The 21,401-nt window shown below is 36.5% G+C and overlaps 1 protein-coding gene across 1 annotated transcript; it reads right to left on the bottom strand.

Annotated features, from left to right (window-relative positions):
- Positions 1 to 1,276: 1,276 nt before the first annotated feature.
- On the bottom strand, positions 1,277 to 19,847 carry vipas39 (VPS33B interacting protein, apical-basolateral polarity regulator, spe-39 homolog). The gene is made up of 19 exons (XM_067417101.1): positions 19,770 to 19,847; positions 19,381 to 19,473; positions 18,945 to 19,050; positions 18,223 to 18,354; positions 18,108 to 18,146; positions 17,958 to 18,022; positions 14,293 to 14,349; positions 13,851 to 13,943; positions 13,693 to 13,726; positions 13,490 to 13,592; positions 13,278 to 13,305; positions 11,093 to 11,166; positions 10,915 to 10,990; positions 6,768 to 6,890; positions 3,118 to 3,159; positions 2,721 to 2,897; positions 2,540 to 2,629; positions 2,362 to 2,466; positions 1,277 to 2,183 (listed from the first exon to the last, which is right to left on the bottom strand). Exons 2-19 carry the CDS (start codon positions 19,471 to 19,473, stop codon positions 2,163 to 2,165), a joined length of 1,458 nt encoding a protein of 485 aa, XP_067273202.1. The 5' UTR covers positions 19,770 to 19,847; the 3' UTR covers positions 1,277 to 2,162.
- Positions 19,848 to 21,401: the final 1,554 nt, after the last annotated feature.

Here is a 21,401-nt window from a genome sequence, read left to right as displayed (position 1 = left end):
ATATTTCTGAAACTAAAACTTTTTTTTCATTCTATATTGCTCGAAAGGTACCGGGAATCCCCTCTGACAAACCAACCAGTAGGCCTACTCAAACTGAATCAAATATTCATTTATGGGGTCCCCCATCTGTTTTTTATTTTGTTTGTTTTTTTTCTGGTTTTTTTTCCAGCTTGACGGGTTGTTTTTACACATGCATCTAGCCATCCATGTGATGTGAAAGAAAATGTGATTCATCAGACCAGGCTACCTTCTTCCATTGCTGTGGTCAAGTTCTGATGCTCAAATGGGTCAGCATGGGCAACCTGACTGGTCTGCGACTATATGCAGCCCCATAAACAACAAACTGCGATGCACTGTGTATTCTGACACCTTTCTACCAGAACCAGCATTTACTTCTAGCAGGTTGAGCTAAAAGTTGCAAATAACTTATTAATTGTTGTATTTTAATTTTTGCCAGTTTCCCCCTAGCTAAGTTACAACAGCAAAAACTATAAATACATATACGGCAACAGTCAGTGGTGAGATATTACTCACTGGCACAGACAAAACAACTAATGTAATCTAATGTCCTAAAATGGAAATTATAAAAATGCTATGTAGTCTAAAAGAACATAACCTTTCCATTGACATGGGTCTCAAAACATTAATGTCTCATTGTGTAACAACTTCCAGTGACTAAAGTTAATAATTACCTCAACCAGCACTGTATTTTATGAGCCCACATTATGACCTTACCAAATGGGAAACTTGTAGGAGTAGTGTTTTCATTATGACAAAGCTTAAAATATTTACATTTTTATCATCAGTGATAGTTTGTGGGTTTGTAGGCTACCTGAAAAGTTGGAAACATTGAAAATATGATGAAAAGGTGAAAGTTTTAAATGATTGCTACAATAAATGGAGCAAAATTGTCTATTGCAAGTCTGGTTCCGGGACTGACAGGTCTTGGGCTGGATCTGGACCTAGTCGTAGCGGCAGTTTTAGCAGGCCTGGAATTTGGTGGAAATATACAATATACTGTTCAAAGGTTTGGGATCTGCAACATTTATCTTCTCCACATTCTGCTTCTTCAAAAATATCAATAATATATATATATCAATTAAGAATAGTTTCATATATTTTAAAATGACATTTATTCATGTGAAGGCAAAGTTTATTTCCAGCATCATTACTCCAGTCTTCAGTGTCACATTCTAATACACTGATTTTCTGCTCAAGAAACTTCTGATTGTTATCAATCTTGAAAACAATTTTTAATATGCCTAATATTTTTGTGGAAACCATGCTATTTTTTTTCAGGATTCTTTAATTAATAGAGGTTCAAAGGAACAGCTTTTCTTGGGAATAGAAATCTTTTGTAATATTATAAATGTCTTTACTGACATTTTTGTTATATTTTCAAAATATATGCATCAAGAGAGCGAACATATTTCATTGTTTTAGAACTATGACTAAATGTGATAGTATGACAGTGTGCTTGGTTACTGTTTGTCATAAATAACAGTTGATTTCAATTTTTATTTTTGGACTGAAACCATTGTAACAGTCTTACTATGGTATAGAAACACTTCATGGCTTTACCTTATTTTGTTTAGATCTTTCAGAACTGAGACTTACGGGGATCTTATGAAAAGATTAAATGACACAATCTACTGACTAAAATTTGTCAAAATGAAATAGCAGGGGAACTTCATTGACAAATCTTTTCAGTCGAAACAGTCAAAATCTCTTTTACAGCTTTTGTCTTAGCAAGATTCAAATCTTCAGTCAGGTATACACCAGTGAAACATTTGTGTCAGTGTCATGTTATCTTTAATATAAAAAAGCAGTGAATATTGAGGAATGTTCAGAATTCAATACACAGGCAAAAAAAAAGTTTTAAGAGTATGTGGTTCACCTCAGAGACCTCCATTATTTCTTTCTACATGTTCCCCTGTAGAGTTGGCAGAAGGACACTTGGCAGTTTCGTCATACTGAACGGATGCATTTGCAAAAGAATCACTCCAGAATTGCTCACTCCACAGATTCTTTGAAATATTCGATATCTGTGAGGATCTCAGTCCTGTTTGTCCAGGTTTCATCTTAAGATGGCTCCATTTTAAGCAGCTTCATAGTGTTTTTTTTGTGCAGTTTCGTCTCTGCCTTGTGCCAGGATCCATGTGTCAGTTTTTCCATCTGATTTGCTAAAGTAACAAAAATCAGACATTTTAGTTCATAGTAACACATTGCATTGAAACACATGAAGTGACCTGTTGTAGACAGTGATAAATTACTGTAAGATGTTGGTGTATTTCCCCACATCTGTTTTGAAAGTGTGAATCAGAATACATGATTCAGCAATGACCGCTCACTTCCTCTTACCCCGTTATTGAGGAGTTCCTGGATCTTTCTGTACTCAACCGAGTCTCGTTCCAGCTTCTCTCTGTACACAATAAGCTGCTGTCGGTCCTTCAGGTCTCTGTACGTCTAAATGGACAAATCTGAATGTTACGCAGAGAAAGCCACAAACACAGCCATACCGACTCGAGATTCAACTCACATTGATGATGACGTCATGGCATTTATATTTCAGAGCCACACTGAGCTTGAGCTCTGGGTCATCGATGAGGTTCACATACTCCTGCAGCACCTGCAGATCATGGGAAGCTGCATTGAAGTGCATGATGGGATGGGCGGAGACACAGCTGAGCAGTTTTATTACAACATTGAAACGGATGTACCTGTATAGGGGCGCTGTTCTTCTGCAGGATGTCCACCACTCTGTGAAAGCCAATGGGAGATCTTTTCTTGGTGTACCCCAGCCAGTTTTTGGTGTTGAACAGACTATCCACATCAAACCACGATTTCAACTTTGCTCTTGCGCCAAGAGCTGTGAGAATGTACTGCTTTTCTGAAATCTGCCACAGCAAACATGACAAAAGTTACACAGGTTAAGGGGAAAGATACTTAAAACTTCCACATATGCTTATTTATACACTACTAGTCAAAATTTAGACACCCCATCATCATCATCATCATCAATGGAAACTGTACTAAAAAAAAAACTATACTAAAAAAATTATAATATCCGTGATTATAATTAATCTTAAATTACATGAACATATGACTGTATCTTACCCGGAAGGTTTTTCTAATGTTTGAAGGGCTGCTAAAAGTTCCCTGTAGAAGAAGAAAAATATATTGAAATGCAGTGGCTCCAGAAGCATTTGGATTTAAACAATACTAAAATGTTTAAATATCAAACAAGGGTATCATGTGCAGTGGTGGGCAAAATTATTAGGACACTTGGCATCTGGGATTTGTCTTATTGGGCCTGGATTTATTTTTCAAGAGGAAAATGATCTGAAACATTCTTCTAACTATTGCCTGCGACTACCTGCGACAGAAGGAATCTACTGGAACATTGAAAATGATGGACTGGCCTCGTCAAAGTCTGGACTTCAACCCCATTGAGCACATTTTGGGGCGAGTAGGAAAATAAACTGGACAGATCTAATGTAAATAAAGGAAAGCCTTTGGCTTCAGTTGCAGAAGGAATGGGATAACATAACATTAGTGTAGAAGTTCTCAGAGGAAATATATTGACACTATGCCAGACAGATGTGCTGTAATTGCTGCAAGAGGAAAACACACCAAAGTGGATAAAAACATTATGACTCACTTCATCTGATATTTGATGGTCAGAGCAACCATCTGCATGTTTCATGAATATTATAAAATGAAATCATGTTTTGGAGGCAAAAAGGTCATTATTTTCAGATCTGTCAGGTGTTATAATCCTTTTGGCCACCACTTTATTTCAAAACTATCGCATTATAAAATAAGCTGTGTTAAGTTTCAGATTACAAAATAGATATAGTTATGTTTTAATTGTCTGACAAAAAAAAAATCTGAAGTTGTGAAAAACGTACATTTAAAAGTTAACCTGCTTACTTGAATTAGTCAATGAATAAGACAAAATGAATGGAATACAACAATTTATATAAACCACTGTTCAAATGTTTTTACAAGAAAATTAATACTTTTATTCTCCAAGGACACATTCAATTGATCAATTTAGTAATGGCATTTACGATTTTACAAAAGTTTTCTACTTCAAATAAATGCGGTTCTTTTGAACTTTCTATTCATCTAAGTCTCAATATCAATGTTTATAGAAATATGAAACTGTTTTCAATATTGATAAAATAAATAATAAAGGACACACTTTACAATAACTGCATGGTGAGTCACAAACATTAGGAAATAGTTAATTCACAATTTTTATAAGCCTGTCTATAATGTGTTTAATAATTGTATTTTCATACTTTATTAATAATCAATTTATCATTTCTAAATTAAGTATTACATTATTTACAAACCAGTTTTTTAGGAGTTGTCAGTGGTTCATAAGGTCATTTAGAAAGTGTAAGTAAATTATTAAAGGTGCTGTATGTAAGAATGACAGCTAGTGGTTGAAATGGGTACTGCACTAAATTCAAAATATAATTTGCACCGCCCCCTCCTCCCCAGACTCAATGCTCATGCAGTTTGCCAGTTTGAGAACACGCAACAGGAACGAGCGCAATGGAAGGCGAGGAGACTTACACACGGTATAATCTGCGACCTCTGACCCAGTTTGTTTGCTGGCTTGTATGGCTGCAATATGTTTTCCATCAACTGTGGTGTCGAAATTCTATTGGGTAAATTGGCAACGTGCCTTATTTGCACCGACCAAAACAAAACGGAACGCATATTAATCAAAGTAAAATAACTGGCTGTTGCATTTTTTTTCTCCAGAGAAGCATGTATGCGAACTTAATATGTTTGCAGATATGTAGGAAGCATGCTATGGTATTTTTATGCTTTAGTACAGTCGAAAACTTACATACAGCATCTTTAATAAATTATTACCACATGTTTAAATAATATGTATAAATGTACATTTAAATAGTTACTCAGTGTGTTAATAAATGCTTTATTAACACATATTCCAACTGTAATTCATGATTAATTCAGTTAGTTATAAAACATTTAGTAATTATCAGTATTTGTACTATTTCTGTGAGCTCATCTAAAGTGAGGACTATTTGTACCTTGTAAAGCTTTTTCAAAAGAGATTATAAATGAATTATTAATTATTTAGTAATGATTCATAGCATGCCGTTATTATAAAGTGTTACAGAGTAAGGATGCTGAAAAGTCAGCTTTGGCATCACAGGAATAAATTACATTTAAAAAAAATATATGTTAGAAAAGTTATATTAAATTTCAAAAATGTTTCAAAATATTACTATGTTTTATTGTATTTTTTACTCTTGCCTTAGTGAGCATAAGAAACCCCATTTTAAAATTAACCAACAGTGGTGTATATCGTATATATTTATAATACATTGTAATTAGGGTTGGCTACCGAAACCTAATGAGAACACAAATTTCTGTTCCTCATTTCGGTGCCATCAAACGTGCTTTCGCTGAGCTAAAGCGCTCGTCACATATCACAACAATTCAGTGTTTTCAACCACATCATGTTTATTTTAGGTTTTAGACATTTAAATGGATATAAGAAGCAGCAAAAACAAGCATATGTCTATGGAAGTGGCAATAAGAATCTTTTCTGACAGTTATAATTTGACTGTGTTTTATTCATATCAGACACACATTATATAAGTTACTATATAGTTTACTCTAATCTTCTCAGAGTTCACCGGTCACTTACTTTCATGTATTTCATGAGACGAGGATGAATTTACGTGACGTAAATCCAACAGATCTGATTCTCTGAGGCGCAAACTAACATGGCGGCGCCCATCGCGCATTCGATCAACTAACATGAGCATTAGGACAAAACACATTCACTTACACATATTTGAAAATCTAAATATCAGATAGCTCATGAGCTTGTGAATATTTTGAATAAAAAGAAAAAAAACGAAATAAACCGATACAGCTGAGCTCGGGTGTGTCGTGAAAAGCAAGAAGCGTTGCCATTGAGACAATTAGTCAATGCATTCTTCTAAGCCAGTGAATATGGTCAAATTAATGCAAAATGATGCTGCACTGAAGCTGGTTTGTAGCAGACCAAGACTACAGACTACTTGCTGTTATTAGTGCTGTAATATTACTAGTATTAGTGTTGTTATAGTGTTAAATTAGGCCTATTGTAGTTGGGTTAGGTGGCTTTAGCTTTTACTGTGAATTTAAGTAAATTGTGTTTTGTATCTATTTATAAATTTAAGTATACTTTAAACTTTTAATAAATTGTTCAATTTAAAGTAACTTTATGTAAGAAATGTATTTCAATTAATCATAAAATGGCCCTGATATGTAACTAGACATTAAGAAATCATTTAATTTCAAATACTTATATCACTGACAACAGGAGTCCGGCCAGGATATCGTCATTTAAAAGTTGTTATTGCAGCCCTCAACTGATGTTGATGTTGACATGTGTTTTGGCCTGAAGCTCCGCCCTCCACCTATCTACCAACCACAAAACTTCGAGTCAGGATAGTGATTGCAGTACTATGTTTTGGCCACAATTTTACATACACTTCCTTTAAAGAATTGTAAAAAAATAAAAATTAAAAAAAAACATTATTTAATATCATCCACCGTCGTTTTGTGGCTATTTTTTTTTTTTTTTAAGTATCGGTTCAGGCACCGGTACCGGTTTGGCACCGGAATTGTCAAAAACCTAAACGATACCCAACCCTAATTAATTGTAATATATTTAATTTGTCTACATAACATAATACAATATGCTGTAGTGAAGTAGGAGCTTGTACCTCTGACTCTCCGTAATGGTAAAAGCAGGAGTAGTAAAGTGTGGTGATGATTGGCATATTAAGAATAGATGCTTTTCTAGGGAACTTTTTAAAGATATCTGCATCTGCCTTCTTGTCACTAGCCTGGAAAAAACAAACACATTGAACACAACAATCAAATGTATTTCTGCAAAACATGCTGTGATACACCCTTGACATTAAAATATTCTCTTTCGGGAGCCATTTTCTTATGTCTGACAAGGCCCTGCTTCACAAATCATGCACTGTGACCCAATAGTTCCTGAGCTGAGCTTATTAACTTTGACAAATGTTACATTTATGAATGTAGCATAAACATTGTGAACATGCACTGTTTATCAACGAAATATTGAGCAATTTAGCCTATATGAAAAAACATCACAAATTTTCCCCCATTGTTAGGAAAAAAGTATACAGGGCTTGATGCATGTTGCAAAGCAATTTCTATCAAATCAATTTGATCGTGAATGTGGCATCCTCATGCATTGAGCCCTAGAGTAGCAGACACAGGATGTATGAAACAGAAAATACACGTACTTGCCTGACAAAAAAATATTGCACGATGTTTCAGTTTGATGCAAACTGAATCTCTCTTGTTAGGTGCTACTATGCCGTAAGAACAAAGTGGGTGTGCTTATCACGTTTCATAATCTAAGGAAACATCTGCGGTGTAACCCAATTTTAGAGAAGCCCATCCCTCTCACTTTCCTCTGTACAGAGCGACCCATCACCTATCAAACCACCCTCAGGAAAAAGGAAGAGTAAGGAGGTGAAGGGGAAATATTTCTGCACTGCAAGGTGAGGCGGAAATAGAAAGGCAGAAAACCTTTGTGTCATTTTTTGACATTCAAACACTTTCTTGAAAGTAGAGGCATTGTCATGGATACATTTTCCTTAAAGTGCCCCTATTGAGTTGTTTTCCCATATTACCTTTTATGTAGTGTGTAATATGATTGTGATTGTAAAAGGTCTGCAGAGTTTCAAAGTTAAAAACGACACCTTTGTTTTGAATAGGCGCCATATAGCAGATGGAAAAAGTACAGAGTAGCTTTAACATTATTGTCTCCCAAAAGAAAAAAATTATTCTGAACTGCCAGAAAACATTCATCAGAGTTATTCCAGTCTTATTTCCTGCTCGAACCTACTTAGTTTTGTAACACATTTGCATAAAGCCAGTTTATGGTCTCTACTTAGCCTGGATGCCAGCCGAACCTAGCCACGCCCACAACATTTTTAGGTCGGGCAATTCGGTCTGGCATCGCTCCATAGAGGAGTAATTATCCCCGAACAGAAACTGTTCGGACCAATGAAATTATCAGGGCGGGCTTTAGACGACGACGGACAGATGATCAACAGTAACGTAATCATGCGCGTCATCATAGGAGCTTAGATTATAATTATTTACTCGAATCCTAAACGGAGAGCTTGTTTGTATCTGCATTCACCTTCACAATTTCTCTCAAAGAGGATGATCATGTTGGGTAAGTACTATATGTATCAATAAATTCTTTTATTTTTTACAACACCGGCTAAGATCGTTTATTCTAGCGAGTGCAGACAGGGTTGCCAAGTTTTTACAACCTAATCCGCCAACTACTAGCCCTAAACAATAGCTTCTCGGGGGAAAAATGGTGTTTGGGGGGTAAAATGTGTGTTATTTTGGCAAGATTGCCTGATAAAATTCACACTCATGGGTCTATATATCTAATAGTCGCTTCAACCCTTGGACATATAAAGCAACCGCGGAAAAAAACGCAGACTTGGCAACACAGTGCAGTTGAACTCTGTCTGTTGACATTTGACAATGCGTTGCTTCGTACGTTGCTCTGATTGGTTGTAGGTCTATCCAATTGAGATCTTTCCAGGTTCTGTTGAAACCAACCCTGCGTCCCAATTCGCATACTATCCATCCTAAATAGTATTCGAAAATAGTATTAGTATGTCCCAAATCGTAGTATGTTGAAAAGAGTATTCCAAAGATTCCCGGATGGTTTACTATTTCCGGTCCGAATTCGAAGTATGGATCGATGGGCACTCTAACGGCTGATATTGCCCACAACCCACTGCGAGGTGGACGAGGATTCGATTAGAACTACTATCGCGGATAAAAAGCGTTAAACAACTACAAACATGACGGATGTGCGAGTCCGACGGGTAAGCAGAGAAGTTTAGATAAAGGGCTTTGAGTGACCCTATCAATATTTAACCTGACAAAAATATATTTATTCAGTGTTGTCCACATTATATTTCACCTGCAGCAGCATTGTGAACTTTTTTAATGACACGTTTGGCCATTAACTTTTAAATGCATCATTATATTTTAACTGCAAAGCATAAGGAGAGTCTCTGACCCACAAAGACCCACACATGACAGATCAATGAGCGGCTACATTTCTCTCCGATACATTAGGAGATTAAACTGAATGTGGAGGATTTGAACTGTGACGAATCTGACGATGATTGACAGGGCAGATAAACGGTGACGGGATGCACGTAACTAAGCGACAGAGTCCGTTAAAGATGGCGAAGTAGTATGTCCCAAAGCTTGCATACTTTTCTGCTACACACTCAAAAGTATATACCTTTTTTTCCCAAAAAGAGTACATACTTTTAGGACATAGTATAAGTAGGCGAATTGGGATGCAGCACAAGCCTGCAGTCTCCCTCTCATTTACTGAAGCTTTCGCGCCTCGATCGCCCCCCCGGTGACCGGTCCCAGTATAACTGCCCCTCTGTGTTTTCTAATGGACGTGAGGCAAACTAAATGATAAAATTACACTTCAAATTTTTTCTCCCAAAGTTAGTTTATGTCACTGAAGGCAGTTATCATCACGATGATATCATTTCAAGTGTTTGTTTTTAAAATAAGTTTAGTTTTAGTTATTTGATGCTATAAAAACGGGGGGTGTGACTGACAGCTGAGCTCATCGTCTTTTCTGAGTGAAAATGTCACTGAGGCACTAACGGACTTTTTTCGGAATTTTTGGGAGCAGATTTGAGCTTTAGCTTTAATTTCTACATTTCCATAACTGTTTATTTCACACCAACATAATTAATTGTTCTGCATCTGCGAGAGTGTGGGCGGGCTTTTGATATCGCAGCTGTACTTCCTGCTCTACTTCCTGCGCTCTACTGCGCAACTCCGGTCCCGAAATCGCTACTGCGCAGACTCGGTCCCAAGATGTCCGCGCCGTGGAGGCCGCCTAAAGGTTCAAATCTGGCTTCAAATCATATTTGACAATATGGTTGAAACATGCCTCATAATCACAGCCCAATGGAGCAGTTTCAGACTCATATTCTGACTAGAATTGAGTATGACCACGTCAGGCTAGTCCCCACTGGCTGCCTACAAACAATGCCAACTACCTCAAACACTGCAGTCTTACCTGAGGCCTGGAAGTGTTTGGTTCATGTTGTCGGCATGTCGAGAAAATGCTGTTTTCTGCATGCACTTTCAAAGATTGAAGATTTCAAGCTGGAATTCATTTGGTTAAACCGACATAATCGTTACTGTTCATATCACCGTTCTGGGGAAACCTCCAGAGCTGAAACTCAGATATGGTAATGGACATTTTGCTTCTGACACATGCTGCACGCAGTCGACCAATCACGGCAGACTAGGCCACCTGACCAATCAGAACTGAGCCAGCGTTTGAAAAGGAACCATTGAACCATTTCAAACACTGAGAAAAGAGTTGATGCTGCAGTGTGCATTATGAGAAAATGTAAATGTTTTTTTACCTTGGATGCATGTAAACCTATTGTAGGATACGTAAAAACAAAATGAGGAACCTTTAAAAATATATTAGATTATATAATTTAGAATTAAAATGACCAGAACATTGGTTCAATTATTTATATACTTACAATTGCAGTCAAAGGTTTGGACACATTTGACTGATTCTCATGATCTTAAATTCTATTCTCATGACCTCGTGATATATATTTGAAATTCCTTAAAAAGCTGAAAGTAAATTTTATATATATAAAAGTAAATGTGTTGATTATTTATTAGTCGTTACTCGTTACATAATTTTTAGAGTTCCACTGGTGTTAGTTCATAGTTTGAATGACTTTACTATTATTCTAAAATGTGTACATGCATGAGTGGTTGGACTCGTTCCCTCACCTCTATGATTATTTGCCTCTCAAGGAGTGTATAGTGGTCTTGAACGTGAGTGGCGTCGTCTTGAGAAAAAGGAAGGCTGATGAAAAAAACAGCAAGATTACATGGATCAGTTTGTCATCGAAGAGAAGTCGGATGATGATTCTGAACTCTCGACTGAATCACTCTGAAAGATCGCTACCTGAGGCAACTTTTGAGGAAGTCTCTTCTTCGGCCTTCATCCTTAATATTCAAGTGTTCCTTGTATTGAATCAACTGTTTAAAATACAAAGAGGACTTTTCAATGCATGTGTGATCAAACAGAAACGTCACTGCAAAAAAAAAACCATTAGAACCTCCAACTTCCTCTCCTTTCCCTTTATATTAAAACAAATGATAGTAATGAGACAAAAGCAGATTTCTTCCTCTTTTCACTTATATAAAGCCATAAACTCATTTCAGCTGTCATGAATCCTCTAAAACATAGAGGGGAAAAGTTTTCTATTTAAGTGAATTTTTACATTTAATTCTTATTTCTATTAAATTGCATTAAGATACTATATATTTATTAGTGCTGTTTATCAAAAGTTTGTGTTTACAAACCCGATTCCCAAAAAGTGAAGACAACTATACAAACTGTCAATAAAAAAGGAATGCAATAAAGTACAAATCTCATAAACTTATATTTTATTCACAATAGAATATAGATAACATCAAATGTCGAAAGTGAGACATTTTGAAATGTCATGCCAAATATTGGCTCATTTTGGATTTCATGAGAGCTACACATTCCAAAAAAGTTGACAGGTAACAATAAGAGGCCGGAAAAGTTAAATGTACATATAAGGAGCAGCTGGAGGACCAATTTGCATCTTATAAGGTCAATTGTGAACATGATTGGGTTTAAAAAGAGCCTCTCAGAGTGGCAGTGTCTCTCAGAAGTCAAGATGGGCAGAGGATCACCAATTCCCAATGCTGCGGCAAAAAATAGTGGAGCAATATCAGAAAGGAGTTTCCCAGAGAAAAATTTCAAAGAATTTGAAGTTATCATCATCTACAGTGAGAAATATCATCCATAGATTCAGAGAATCTGGAACCATCTCTGTGCATAAGGGTCAAGGCCTGAAAACCATACTGGATGCCAGTGAACTTCGGGCCCTTAGACGGCACTGCATCACAACATGGGTTCAGGAATACTTCCAGAAAACATTGTCAGTGAACACAATGCCATCCACCGTGCCATTCAACATTGCCGACTAAACCTCTATAGGTCAAAAAAGAAGCCATATCTAAACATGATCCAGAAGCGCAGGCAGTTTCTCTAGGCCAAGGCTCATTTAAAATGTGGCAAAGTGGAATACTGTTCTTTGGTCAGACTAATCAAAATTTGAAGTACTTTTTGGACTGGGATGCCATGACATCCGGACTAAAGAGAGCATGGACAACCCAAGTTGTTATCAGTGCTCAGGTCAGAAGCCTGCACCTCTGATGGTTTGGGGTTGCATAAGTGCGTGTGGCATGGGCAGCTTACACGTCTGGAAAGGCACCATCAATGCTGAAAGGTATATCCAAGTTCTAGAACAACATATGCTCCCATCCAGACATCGTCTCTTTCAGGGAAGACCTTGCATTTTCCAACATGACAATGCCAGACCACATTCTGCATCAATTAAAACATCATGGCTGGGTAGAAGAAGGATCCAGGTAATGAAATGGCCAGCCTGCAGTCAAGATCTTTTACCCACAGAAAACATTTGTGGTATCATAAAGAGGAAGATGCGACAAAGAAGGCCTAAGACAGTTGAGTAACTCGAAGTCTGTAATAGACAAGAATGGGGCAATATTTCTATTCCCAAACTTGAGCAACTTGTCTCCCAGACATTTGCAGACTGTTATAAAAAGAAGAGGGGATGCCACACAGTTGTAAACATGGCCTTGTCTCAACTTTTTTAGATATGTGTTGATGCCATGAAATTTAAAATTTAAAAACCTTTTTCCCCTTAAAATGATACATTTTCTCAGTTTAAACATTTGATACGTCATCCATGTTATATTCGGAAAAAAATATTAAAATTTAAAACTTCGACATCATTGCATTCTGTTTTTTTCACAACTTGTACAGTGTCCCAACTTTTTTGGAATCGGGTTCATATACATACACACACATTTTTACAAGGGAAAATACGGTACTTTCACATAAAAGAGGAAGTATTTGCAGTTCCATGATTTAATACTGTGCATTCCCCTTCTGATGAAGAAAAGATTAGGAGATTTTTTTTTAAGTGAGCCGAATTTGGTCATACCTCCTGGAGGCAACACTGTACCATAGAGCATTGGTCATGTGTATACTGACATGTGGTCAATGAGAATTGAAGTGCAGTACCTACCGCCATATTTTCTGTCCTGCCAAGAGCCCTGAAATACAGTTGGTGAGCAAAGTCATAAAGTTTGCACACAACAATAAGACCCTTCAAATTAAATTACCAATGCAAATATATAGATACCAGCCATTCTGCACAAAAAAAGACCATAGCCAAAACTGATTTATAACATGATGTTCTTAAAGAGCGAAACTTAAATATAAAAACAGTGAACTTACTTCAGTAACTCCAACAAAAGCTTTTGTTCTCCTATCTCTTTTAAATAGTGAACGTAATGACGCAAAGCCACATCTCTCGCCATTAACTCTCGAAAGAGGATTTCTGCAACAATGACAGAAAAATGACGTTCTAGTAAATATTTCATTTGAACATAAACATAAAGAGAAACTGCTGAGCAATGAAAGATCACGAAACATCTCACCTTTACTTAATGACCTTTTTAAATAGATCAAGACCTGCAGTCGGAGAATGAAAAGGATCAGTGATAGTATAAACAAACTGTTCCAACTAATATCAGTCAGTCATTCTAAAGTCATGGCAGCGCTTCCATATAGGGATAGTGTGTGAAGTGCGACTCACAGCAGTGATGACGTTGCCATCATAAACAGCAACTGCTTCATCCAGTAGCAGAAGTTTGTCCTGCAGAGAGCGGAACTTTTCCAGGGAAAACGCCTATAACAAAATAATTTTAATGAGATGCAAAAAGCCTTTTTCTTCCATTGACAAGCATACAAAAGCAGCCATGTATTCTGACTAAATTTTTTTTTTTTTTACTCCCAAGTTTTTTTGTGAGTAACATAAATTCAGGACTAATATTTCATTATATTACAGTATATTTTACCAGTATGTGTTTTTTTTTTTTTTTTTTTTGGAGGGCTCATGTGAAATGGAAATGTAGGTTCATCCACTGACTCATCAACATAATTGAAATTAAGAATGGAAGACCTCAGTATAGCAGTATAACAGACCTCCTGGCCTTTCTAGGGCATTATATAATTCACAGCTCTTTGCTGCCCCCTACCCGTCCTTTCTGCATTCTCCTGACAGTTTCCTCTGGACTCAGGTCGCTGACAAAATCCTATGGGCATTTAGATAACAAGTCAGCGTTAGAAACTGATAAAGAAAAATAAATTAAATTACACAGTGGAACATTTTTACCCTCCAAGCAAATGCAACTAGTCAAAAGTTTAATAATAAAAGTCAAAATTAATACTTTTTTCCAGCAAAGATGCACATCTTTTTTCCAGCTCATCAAAAATTACAGTAAATACATGAATGTTACAAAAGATGAAACTTTATTTTACAGTGTCCTTGTCACATATGTACTTACTGTTGTAATAACAGTAAATTATGCATAATTACATGCAACTATCCCTCAACCAAACCCTAATCCTACCCTAACTAATGAACATGTAGTACATTCATATTACTCAGAACTTAAATATATAATTACACATTAACAACAACACCTTAAAAAATGATTATATATATATATATATATATATATATATATATATATATATATATATATATACATACATACATACATACATACATACATACACACACACACACACACACATATATATATATTTAACCCTAAAACAGTTCTATATTACACTTAATTTTAGGCTGCCCTCATTACAGTGTAATTATACATTTAAGTACTGAGTAATAAGTAATATTTGGTGGCCTAAAGTACTATGTACTTACATCAAAAATAAGTACAATGTACTCACTGTGTTCAAATTGTATTGCAGAGCACTTTTGCTGATATTGAGGTGGGATACGGGTAGAGTTAGGGACAGGTGTGGTGATATGGGTCAGTTTAAGGGTAGGGTCAGGTGTAAAGGAAGTGCCAACTGTGTCCTTACAAATGTAACTACAGAAATTAATTACAGACATAATAAGAATTTGGTTTAGGGTTAGTCGCATGTAATTATGCATCATTAACTGTTATTACTATAGTAAGTACATGTAACGTGTCACTAGGACAATGTAAAATTAAAATTTTCATTTATATTTCAAATAAATGCAGTTTGAACTTTCTATTTATCAAAGAATGCTGAAAAAATGTATCACGCTTTCCATAAAAATATATTTTCAACAATGATAATAATAATAAGAATGTTTTTCTTGAGCAGAAAATAATCATATTAGAATGATTTCTGAAGGATCACGTGACGCAATGATGCTGTAAAGTCAGCTTTGCCAATAAATTACATTTTAAAATATATTCAAGGCACGATATGTAATTTTACGGCGCTAGAGGTAGGCCTGTCGCGATAGACGATAAATCAATTAATCGCACGATAAAAAAAAATTAGCTCGATAATTTTTCCAGCCGCGATAATTTCCATTTGCATGCTTTTTTGTTTTCCTTGTCTCTCTTGTTGACTGCGCTTGCCTTGTCCGTTTAGGGAGGTGTTTATACTCGACACGCAGACCGGGTGCAGCGTGATGAGACGTCGTTCTCGGCCAGCAGATTCGTCTGGAACTCATGGCTCTTCGGTTGCGGCGCCACACGCACAGTTACGAAATTTGACTTGCACAACGGCAAGCGAAATGGGTTCTTGGGCACTCCGCGTCGACGTATTTTTTGTCGAGCGGACGAAGCGTGTATAAACGAGGCTTAAAGCTACACTGAAGTTTGATAAACGCAAGTTAATTCTTCAGTTCAATCTTTGTGTGCTAAAAAGGCACATGAGTTCCTGTAGAGATAGCAACACACGTTCTCCTTTATTTGCCAAATAAAAGAAAAGCATGTCATCAAGAGACTAGCTTTCCTCAGAGATGGTCAAGTTCAGTTTGTGCATGATTAGGCTATGATATAACATTTTTTTTTATTAAAGGTCCCATTCTTCGCGTGTTTTCGAAGCTTTGATTATGTTTACAGTGTGCAATATAACATGAGTTCATGTTTCGCGTGTAAAAAAACAGTATTTTTCACACAATTTACTTATCTGTACAGCGCTGTTTTCTCTGTCCTAAAAACGGCCTGATGATTTCCTTGTTCTATGAAGTCCCTCCTTCAGAAACACGTAATGAGTTCTGATTGGGCCAGCACTTCCCGTGTTGTGATTGGACAGCAGCTTAGCGCACTTTGCCCGGAAAGGTCCCGCCTCTTACCATAACGGGGAGATGCAAGCACTGAATGCGCGCTCTTCTCCACGTGGGAGAGCAGCAAGACCACGCCCCCTATTTTGCGTGTTCTTGTGGGCGGAGGGTTAGTCAACAAACGTCATTACATCCCTGCACTTCCCGTTGTAGTCCAAACCGGCCGTTCGCTGTAGGCTTTGAAAGGGAACTTCTGGTAAATAAAATATCTCGCTTGGCATTGAACTTTGAGCTTTATAATTTTACAGGTATTATTTATGCTCTAACAGCAACATTACACACTAACTAAAGTTTGAAAGATGGAATCACGAAGAACGGGACCTTTAATACTCCTAAATTGTGGATAATTGATTTATCATATGCTGAAGTACATTTCTGGATAAAAAAACAAAAACAAAACAAGAACCGTACAGAACGGAAAACCGTGACCGTAAAACCGTGATACGAGCCGAAACCGTGGGTTTTGTGAACCGTGCGTGCCGCCCCTAATATGCTCCTAAAACACAATCATCCATTGCAGTTTTCATCTTTTTTATTTATTGTTTTTGGTACTTATTTAAATGCATTTTTTAAACAGACTGAGAGTCCATGCTTTTATTGTGTTTGGTAATTTTGTTCATTTATTGTGGTTATTTAAAATGCTTTCCATTTTTAGTGTTAAATAGTCTTTAGAAATGAATGTTTATTGATCTTTGAAAAGCTGTACCTGCATTTTTATGCCATTATCATTATTTTAAATGAAAATGGTCTCAGAACGACAATATTATCGTTTATCGCAATACTTTCTTGGCCAATTTATCGTCCAGCAAACTGTGTTATCGTTACAGGCCTAGCTAGAGGTCGCTTGTTCAAAACAAAGGTGTAGCTTGATGATGCCTTGATTTCACAGAGCTTTTATTATGCCGCAGACGGCCGCTTTTTCTGGTCATGCATACGCAGAGCTGTTTTATCATACAAGATACATCATTTGAGTGTGTTGAAAGTTATGTTATAATGCTACTCTGTTCGTTCAATCAGCGGCTGCTATGAGACACTTGTTGCACGCTGCAGTAAGCTAGATCAATATTAGGCATGGTAAAACATGATACTCGCTGTAAATCAAGAAAACAAGAAGACTAACTATGTTGAGTTATAACAATGATTCGTTTTCTGTCGATGAATGTCTCCAGACAGTTGCTCATCTATCTAATAAAACACATAATATATTAAAGTGTCTTTGGTGTTTCCATGGTTTTTACAAAATAACACTGGAAATTAGGCTCATTGATAGGCAACACACAGACACGGGTCCGTGTCCTGCTTAAAATTGCTTATTTCTCTGGATTTAAATATTCTTGGAAACATTTCGGATAAGTCAACAAAATACATATAACATTGTTCTAGAGGTTTTTAGATATTTTAATAAAATCTTACATATTTTGCCTTTAAATTAAAAAAGTATTTGTAATAACATTTCATAATATTCCCGTTTACTGTATTTTTGATCAAATAAAAGCAGCCTTGGTGAGTATAAGAGATGTCTTTCAGAAACATAAAAAATATCCAAATGTCCATGGCCATATGTATTACCTTTCCATCTGACCTGGGCTTCCTCAGCTCTGGTGCATATGTTCTAGTAGATGTGTCACTAAAAGCTAGAAAACAGTGAACAACACGTAACTATAACACAAGCGAATTTAGGGCTAAATAATCCTAAATGCTTTAATGACTTGAACTTACACTCAGAGAAGGACTGGAAAGCACCAGGTTTGCTCTTTGCTGAGGGAATATAAACAGAAGCAGATTGTTTTAGGTCTTTAATGATTTAATTCAACATTTAAACACTATAGATTACCTTTAAACAGGGAGCTCAGGGAATATCCAGACCCTTGTTTGGACAGTGAAGGAGTGGTGTCTATTTTGGGAAAGCTCTGCTCACTTCCTGAGCGGATACTGGAGGCAGTTTCCTTGACTGACCAAGAGATGCCTTCACACACACACACACACACACACACACACACACACACACACACACACACACACACAATTATTCGTTTTCCTGTCGAGACTAGGATCTAGGTTGTTAGTTCTTTTGCACTCATCTGACCATATTGGATACAGAAATGAGTTAATACACTGAACAAAATTATAAACGCAACCCTTTTGTTTTTGCCCCCCTTTTTCATGAGCTGAACTCATAGATCTAAGACTTTTTCTATGTACACAAAAGGTCTATTTCTCTCAAATATTATTAACAAATCTGTGTTAAGGCTTCAACATACTCCGCAAGAACAGAGAAACAGTTCTCGCTCCCTGGGCTGCGAGAAAAGCATGACGTCATCTAAATGTGACCAACATTTGTGTAAATTGATGTATTGAGGGAATTGGAAATGGAAATGTTGAGGCTATTAACATTTTACATTTCATGCTGCTGAAATGGATGAAACGACTTGAAAAAATATATGTTCATTTTACTGAATGAGACTCAAAGATCAGAATCAGTAAAATGATCCGAACTTCCCATCGCTATTACAAACAGCGAAGACAGTAAGAACGATCAGAGAAAAGACTGCATACTTCCCACAGGTTCCCCAGTCCAGCTGACTCTCTCAACATCATCATCGTCACCATCATCATCATCGTCAACCAGGATGCTGTTCACTGCCCGTTTGGACTCTTTCAGCTGGAAAATAACACAACAATGTCTGAATCAGGTACTAATTTTACTAATTTTAATACTAATTTTAATGGATTTACTGTAAGCTGCTTTTAAAAACTTGATTTGAAAACGTGTCCTTTATATTCTAACACAGCTTATTTAATTGGTAATTAAATATGTTTTTAAAAAAATCTGTATATATTTTTGGCTAAACTATTTAATTTGAGAAAGAATGTGTTGTCTTCATAATATATAACTATACAATATGTTTTTTAGGACCAAATGGGCCATAAAGTCTAGTCATTTTCCACTGTGGACTCAATAGAGCTGAGAACAGAAACACAATAAACTTACTCGTGAAAACTCATCGTCATCATCATCAAATGTGAACGCTTTAAATTTGGAGCTGTTCCAGTACTCATCATCCTCTGGTTTGGCCCGTGTCATCTGCAAAACATACCGAATTTAGATTCCAAAGGAAACTGCAGGAGCTGCTGCAGGTCCATAATGTTTATTAGCGGTGATTCATCTGATCTGTCCAAATGCCGAAGCTCTCAGCTGCATGACATGCTAGTAAACATGTCACTTCTTTTAGGTGATTCTTTACGATGCACTCATCTTCATCTGCCAAAATGTCATTTCGAGATTCGCTAAGATTGCAACCTTTAAGTAGTCTTTTCATATGCAATACTATTATTTTACAAATATATGTAATATGGTTTTATAAATCACCATATACTTACCGTCGAATTATTACTGTGAAAACCTACACATGAAACGTCAGATTTCTTTTCTACTACTTCCTGGTTTCAACATGTCGCCAAAATAAAAGTCTGATAAAAAAAAAAAATATACATAAATATATACCGCTGTCATTATTGTATGTATTTTGGGGACATGGTGCAAGTTGAAACGCTTGTTGTTTTATATTGCAATATTTTTTAATTTAAATTTGTTTATTAATTGTGGATAATCAATTTTTTTTAATTATATATATATATATATATATATATATATATATATATATATATATATATATATATATATATATATATATATATATATATATATATATATATACTACAACTTATTGCAAAACGTAGTTTTTTAAATAAATATATAGAATGCATATCCGATTACATTATTATTTATAGATATTATTGTTCGTTTTTTTAGGGGTCCAACAAGCACCAACATTTAAAAAGAAAGACACACTTTTATGATTTATCTTTCAAGATAATATATATAGCATAACATTTTTATACATCCTTATTTATTTCTACAAACACTGATCTGTTGTGATATGAATAATAAAACATAAAACAAACACGTATGTTATTTATACTTTTTACAATTTATACTTCTGCGTCGAGTGTTGCACGCGTAGCCACGGATAAGGAAGGATAAGGACACAGAAGTATAAATGAAAATCGACGCATACGGCGTAGAGGCTACAGCGCAGGTCCGATGCAGAAGTATAAATCCGCCTGAAGCCACCTCATGGCCAACTGCCACTTATGAATTAACACAATATTGTAAATGGCAATAACAATAAGCATGAAAAGTATATAAAGAATCAAATCTGAAAAAAATAAGAATAGGTTACTAAATATTCTGATTTAGCCAGCAAGGTTGACTAGGCTAAAGCTCTGCCTAATACAAAATAAATCAGACAATAGCAGACCATACGCAATGAAAAAAAGACATGCGGTAAAATTCATTCATGAATAAACCTAACAACACACATGAAGATGAAATTTTATGGTGCCAGGTGAAGGCACTAATAACATGCTCAGTGACATAAATAAGCTGGCCTAGGTGGCACACTTCGCATGCGAACAATGAGAAGCATTTTTTGGCACATATGGGTATAAAGGCCGGGTTGGCCCAAAGAAAAACAATAGGTTACTGTCGTAACCCCGGTCCTCTGAAACGTCGAGTGGAGAGATCCACCTATGGGAAGGGCATCCGTACTTGACCTCTGCAGAAGCATCCAATTTCACCAAGTCTGACAGGACCTCTATGGACAGGACAAGCAGAAGCGTGCAACCAATGCCCAGTAAGGCCCCACCCCTTACCTGCGGGCATAAATAGGTTGCATATGCTACTGTACATCAGTAAGTACATTTGCTTCTCTTGCGGCAAGCAGGGCAAAGCTGGTGGATCTCTCTACTCAGTGTTTCAGGGAACCGGGGTTACGACAGTAACCTATTGTTCTCTTTCATCATCTCATTTCGAGATCCACCTATGGGAGAGACATGGACAGCTCCCCGATTGCCCAATACACTCACAGTGAGGTCCTGTTAGCCAGAAAAAGACAGTCACCCCGAGGGGCGGTGCACGACACGTCTCATAATCATGAACTCACCACACCG

The sequence above is a fragment of the Pseudorasbora parva genome, chromosome 15 (assembly GCF_024679245.1).
Source record: "Pseudorasbora parva isolate DD20220531a chromosome 15, ASM2467924v1, whole genome shotgun sequence".
Classification (NCBI taxonomy): Eukaryota; Metazoa; Chordata; class Actinopteri; order Cypriniformes; family Gobionidae; genus Pseudorasbora; species Pseudorasbora parva.
This window is presented reverse-complemented; position numbering and strand designations above follow the sequence as displayed.